Source organism: Grammomys surdaster, unplaced genomic scaffold (genome assembly GCF_004785775.1).
Source record: "Grammomys surdaster isolate TR1022 unplaced genomic scaffold, NIH_TR_1.0 126983, whole genome shotgun sequence".
In the NCBI taxonomy this organism is placed as follows: domain Eukaryota; kingdom Metazoa; phylum Chordata; class Mammalia; order Rodentia; family Muridae; genus Grammomys; species Grammomys surdaster.
The window spans coordinates 1908-8165 of NW_021621768.1; the positions used below are offsets into that span (position 1 = coordinate 1908).

At 42.9% G+C, this 6258-nt stretch overlaps 1 protein-coding gene across 1 annotated transcript; it reads right to left on the reverse strand.

The window, feature by feature from the left end:
• Window positions 1-4325: 4325 nt before the first annotated feature.
• Window positions 4326-6134, reverse strand: LOC114615623 (keratin, type II cytoskeletal 6A; the record flags this gene model as incomplete). The annotated part of the gene is made up of 4 exons (XM_028761306.1): window positions 4326-5102; window positions 5206-5240; window positions 5645-5865; window positions 6009-6134. Coding segments are annotated over 4 exons (615 nt in total), but the record flags the coding sequence as incomplete, so codon positions are not given.
• Window positions 6135-6258: the final 124 nt, after the last annotated feature.

Sequence of the window (6258 nt, forward strand, 5' to 3'; positions counted from 1 at the left end):
TGAGTGTTTTTGTTTCTTTTTGTTCTAGAGCTGTCATGTGTGCTGTTAAGTTGCTGGTCTGAGATCTCTCTGATTTCCTTATGAAGGCATGTACTGCTGTAAAATTGCCTCAACACTGCTTTCATTGTGTCCCATAAGTTTTGGTATGTTGTGCCTCCATTTTCACTGAATTCTAGAAAGTCTTTAATTGCTTCCTTTATTTCTTCTTTGACCCAGTGGTCACTGGGTAGAGTTGTTCAGTTTCCATGTTTGTAGGCTTTCTGTTATTTCTGTTGTTGAAATCCAGCTTTAATCCATGGTGTTCTGATTAAATGCAAGGGGTTATTTCAATTTTCTTGTATTCATTTAAGCTTGCTTTCTGCCCAATAATATGGTCAGTTTTGGAGAATGTTCCATGAGGTGCTGAGAAGAAGATATATTGTTTTGTGTGTAGATGAAATGTTTTGTAGATATTTTTAGGTCCATTTGATTTATAATGTCTGTTAGTTTCATTATTCCTCTGTTTAGATTCTGTTTTGATAACAAATGGATTGGATAGGATAGGGTGTTGAACTCTCCAACTGTCAATGTTTGGGGTTTACTATGTGGTTTAAGCTTTAGCCATGTTTCTTTTTATAGATGTGTTTGCCCTTGTATTTTGGGCATTTATGTCTGGAATTGACAAGTCATATTGGTGGATTTTTCCTTAGATGAATATAAAGTGTCTTTCCTCATTTCTTATGATTACTTTTGGTTGAAAGTCTATTTTACTAGATATTAGAATGGCTAATCCTGTAACATTTGTTTTTTTCAATGCCTATTTTTTATTATGGTTTTCAAAGGCTTTAACTTCCCTCTTAGTCCACTTTCCACCAAAGGTAGTGGAAAAGAAAGGATGCAGGGGAAGTGGATCTGTTTAGAAATGCTTTTGATGAACAACTCACATCTGTGTTGTCAGAAAATCAACAGTCTGGTTCTCAGGTCAGCAGCAGCAGCAGCTTGGTCTACTTGTAAATACTTCTCAGATACAGCAGCAGTCTACTTCAATACAGTCAGGATAGCAACAGACTCAGCAGCAGTGCCACTACCTAGCAGAGCCAGCCAGGCCTCAGCCTTGGCACATGTTAACAGGAAGTACAAACAGGAACACCAGGAGAAGTTCTCAGCCATGCCTCTCTCAGTGAAGAAGATCAGCTTAGAAGCAAGACCAACAAGCATTGTACAACTTGCTCCATAAGTAAGCCTAGCCCAGCCTCTGTCACTGTCTGTCAAGTCGTATTTACACTCCCTCTAAACATCATGTGTCTTCAGTAGGTCTTGCTTCAGCACATGAGTCTGTCTCAGCTGACATCACTCTGCCAATCAGTCCGAGTCCATGGAAGCAGCAACAAAAATGTAGCACGCCACCAGAAGGTTTTTTGGTACATTTCTCTGTATGGAGTCCTGACAAATGGAACCCAACTACATAATGTAAGGTGGACAAATACATGTGTGTGTCAACAGCAAAGAGTCCTCCATCATGTGTCATTCCATGTGCTTGTTTCAGTAGGACATCATTTCACTTGTGTCTCCTTAAGTGAAAAGTTCCTTCATGTGTCTGCCTTAGCAAAATCTCTTATAACTTGTGTCCTCTTCAGGAAAACATTCCTTCATGTGTTTGCCCAAGCAAAATACCATCCAACACAACTGACCTGTAATTTTCCACTTCATACTCCAAATTACTTCTTGTATCCATTTGTTTTGGAAATCATTTTCCAGATTTTTTTGCTGAGGTGTGTTTCATGTTTCCAGCATAATGAGGGATCCAGTTTATGCATCTACTCTGTTATCCTGTGTCGTTTTATTGGAGAATCCAGTCGATTGATGTTGAGATGTATTAATAACCAATGATCATTAATTCTTGTTGTGTTCATGGTGTTACTGGTGGTGATGGTGCTGCTGCTGCTGCTGCTGCTGCTGTTGCTGCTGCTGGTGGTGGTATTAGTGAGATTCTCTTCCTTTTGTTTTGCTGTTGTGAAATGTTTGATTTCCTGTGTTTTCTTGGATGTAGTTCCCCTCCTTGTGTTGGACTTTTTCTTCTAGTATCCTATGTAGGGCTGGATTAGTGGAAACATATTGTATAAATTAGATTTTGTCGTAGAATATGTTGATTTCTCCACCATTGTGCTATTTGAAAGTTTTGCTGTGTATGACATCTGTGCTTTCTTCGAGTCTACAGAACATATTCCTAGGCCCTTTGGATTTTAGAGTCTTTGTTGAGAAGTCAGGCGAAAATCTGACAGGTCTGACTTTATTTGTTACTTGGGCATTTCCACCTCTGATTGCATCTAAGACCCAGTCCAAAGATAGATGCCATTCCTGATACTTAAACAGCTCCTAACAGGTGACTGCCTCAGTCTTAGGCCCTAGAGGAGAAACTACTACTCTTATTCTGCTATGAACACAGTAATAAACCATTCATTAAGCTCTTATGTTTAATATTACTGCATGTCTCATGCCTAACCAGAGAAGCTTATTCTGTGGTAGATAATGATTAACACAGGCACCACAGGTGGTCATCTGGTAGAGAGTAAGGGTCTCTCAAATGTATATATCAAGAGTTCTTCCACACCTTCAAGGCTCAGGCATCACTGCAGAACAGAGGAGGATGATTCAGTAGCCAAAATCTGTGAATATTATCATTGGAAATATGTTTGCTGGATATAACAGAGCCATTGTAGACACGAAGAGAGCTCACCAGTTGGACTAGTTTCTCTTGGAACACTGCCCCAGGTAGCCCTGTCTCCACTTCCAAAAGGCTAGAATACCATATGAGCCACCATACTTGTCCATCTTGTGCACCTAATATTTATGCAACCAAACCACACCTACAGCACTTTTTGTGGAATTCATTTATTACATTTGTAATGTACACATATTACATGATTTAAATTTTATTTAAATCACTTTATAAATTAAATTCTTGTGGTGTTTTCTATATTCTATTTTCTCTGGCAGTGATTGTCCTATCTATTGTCTCCCATATATGCACATGTGTCATGAGAAGGCTTACATTTCAGAAATAAGTCATTATTTTCTTCCTGTTGAGGAGATCTGAGCAGAGAGTGAAGAGAATCCAAGGGACAAGCATCCAACGTTATCTGAAGAGCAGTGAATTTTGTAACCAAAAGAAAATGATGCAGAAAAATCCAAAAACAGCAAGAAAACCAAGGAAAATATCTACTGATATGCATAATCGGGGTTCAGGATGTTGAGTGCTATTTGAAGTAACAATGGAGCTGAGAAAGTCCCAGGAGGGAATCAACTGATTGACCTCACACTCGAGCTGAGATGGCCCTGCTCACTCATGAAGTTAAACCAGGAGTGAAACTAACACACCTGGTCAGCTACATGCAGACCAAAATTCTCTGAAAATCCACAATCTGGGACTAAAGGTATTAAAAGGAAGACAACAATCTCCTGAAGCTTTTACAATTTGCAAAGTGAGAATTTCAGGTTTTGAGTCTTGAGTTCCTTAATTTGACCAGCTTGAATGTCTCCAGTATTTCCCACTTGTACATGCTATAGGTGGGATCAAAGACTGTCCCAGAACAGCTTGTTGTGTTTCTGCTGTCCCTTCAGGGCACCTTTCCAGAAATGCAATTTCAGGTCAGAGGGAGGAAATGTTCACTGCTACTGTGGGTGCTTGTCAAGCAAGCTTCTTCGTTGTGAAGGCAACTGTAATTCTAAAACAAAAACCTTATTCTCCTCTCAAAAGGCTTTGGCTATGACTGTCCAAGAATATATTTCTCCATCTGAATGCTCTGCCTGAGAACTGTGATCTGCTGGCGACCACATCAGAAGGGCCTCACACTAGTTCCTAATAAGGACTGTTAGCATGGAGGGAACTCTCAAACCTGGAGATAATGTTCTCACTGACAGGAAGGCAATTCATTCAGAAAGGAACACTGAGCTGACAATTTTTTACTATCTCTTAAATGAAAAAAAGAAATTAAACACAAGGGAATTTGATACTTTAAAAGTTACTTATAAGAAAGTTAAGGAAATAGAGGCTCCCCAAAGGACTATCAATTTGACAATGAAAGAACAGGTGAGGGTTTAGAGTGAGCACACCTGGGTGGGGCTGGTAGGAGAGAAATAAAAGGATAAAGTGATGGAATTCTATTTTATTTAAAAAGGTATTGAAATAAATTAAAAATGTGAATTGAAGTGTAAACTACAGTATACTAACAAATGAAGACATACAGAGCTGAGAGAGGGAACAGTAAGGATACCTTGTCTAGCAAGACCACAGACTTCCTGTATAAAAAAAACACTGCCACAAAAAATGCACATGGAAAACTTGATTATTTATAAACCTGCTTTATTCAGCAATTACAAGGAAGCAAAGAGCATCAAGAAAAGCAAAGACATCACATGAGCACAGGCTCCACATCACAGGACCAGTGACTGGGTGGTCACAGTTACTGACAGGGAGGTTTATGATGTTGAAAGATGGGGTTTCTCAGGCCATTGGAAACTAAGAGGGGGCTGCTCATTTCTTGAGTAGGACCCAGACAATGATTTCCAGAATGAAGGTGACAGAGGCACATCCTTTCACAGGCAGCCTCAGAGATAGAGGTAGGGAGGAAGAGCCTGGAAACCGAATACAACATGAAGCACCAAATGTTGAGTGAATTGTGATGTGAGCTCAGAGGATGACTATCAACAGATGAGCAGAGCGGACACATGGGGACAGAAATAAGAGCAAAAGGAACCATCCATCTCAGCCCCAGGAGGAGAGCAGAGGTAGGGGTCCAGAGAGAAAAGCCCCTGAGCACCGGACTCTGAGCACAGGGTTTTGAAGCCATGATATCTGGGACCAGGCACAAGCACTTGGTGACAGGGAATTCACTGTCTGTAGCTCTTCCTGCTGGAGGAGGTAGTGGTGTATCTGATGGTGGAAGAGCTGCCACCAGAAGAGCTGAGGCCACCACTGATGCCTCTGCCACTGCCAGCACTGAAGCCACCTCCAAGGCCATGGCTACTGCCATAGGAGTAGCTGCTGCCTCCTCCCAGGCCTAAGCTGCTGCTGGCACCACCTGCGCTGCCATAGCCGCTGGACACGGTGGACTGCACCACAGCTGTGAAGGAAGAAAAGAGAAAACCACACACATGGTGAGCACACTGTGAACACCTGACCCAGTCACAAGGTCAGAAGGGGAGGCTGGCAAGCAGAGTACTTACAGATGTTGACTGGTCCAACACCTTCCCCATTCAACCTAGGAGAGGAAAGCAGCAGGTGAGAACTAGGCAGACATCACCTCAGTCCCAATGCGAGAACCCTCAGTCTACTGAAGGTTCAGAGAGAATCTTCTGGAAAGAGTCTTTTAAAATACTCTTTATTTATTCTGTGTACTTGAGCACTCTGTGACTGTTTTCAGACACATAAGAAAAGGGCATTAGATCCCAGTAGACATGGTTGTGAGCCATGATGTGGTTGCTGGGAATTGAACTCAGTAACTCTGGAAGAGCAGACAGTGCTTATAAGCACTGAGCCATCTCTCCAGCACAGCAAGCAGTTTCTCAAAGGGACCACTGTGGCCACACCTTGTGCTTCCTCATCCTGTGCTCACTGCTGACACCATGGAGGTGTCCCGAGGGATTGGGGTATGCAGTTACCCACCTGCACTCCTCTCCCTCCAGCAGCTTCCTGTAGGTGGCGATCTCCACATCCAGGGCCAGCTTGACATTCATGAGCTCCTGGTACTCCTTCAGGAGCCTGGCCATGTCCTGTTTGGCCTTCTGCAGGGCGTCCTCCAGCCCTTCCAGCTTGCCCCTGGCATCCTTCAGGGCCATCTCCCCACGCTGTTCAGCCTCAGCAATGGCAGCTTGCAGGTTGGCACACTGGGCAGAGAGAGCAACAGAAACAGTCTTGGAATATGCATCTCTGGAGAGGCTGAGCCCCAGGACCTTGGTTTCTGGGGAGCAAGAGTTAGAGGACAGGAAGCATATGGCCAGCAACCCAAAGACTTCTCTGTACACCCCACCTGCTTCTTAACGTGGTCAATCTCAGATCTCAGTCTCTGGATCATGCGGTTGATCTCAGCAATCTCCTGCTTGGTGTTGCGCAGGTCGTCCCCATGTCTGCCGGCTGTGATCTGCAGCTCCTCATACTGAAGGTCAATCCAAGAGAGAATGTTTATGTGAGTTCTTATGTGCAGAAGCAAATTTACCTCTAAGTATCACCCACTGTCATGGATATGATGGCTTTTCCTCAAGAGAAGCTTTAGGAGACCA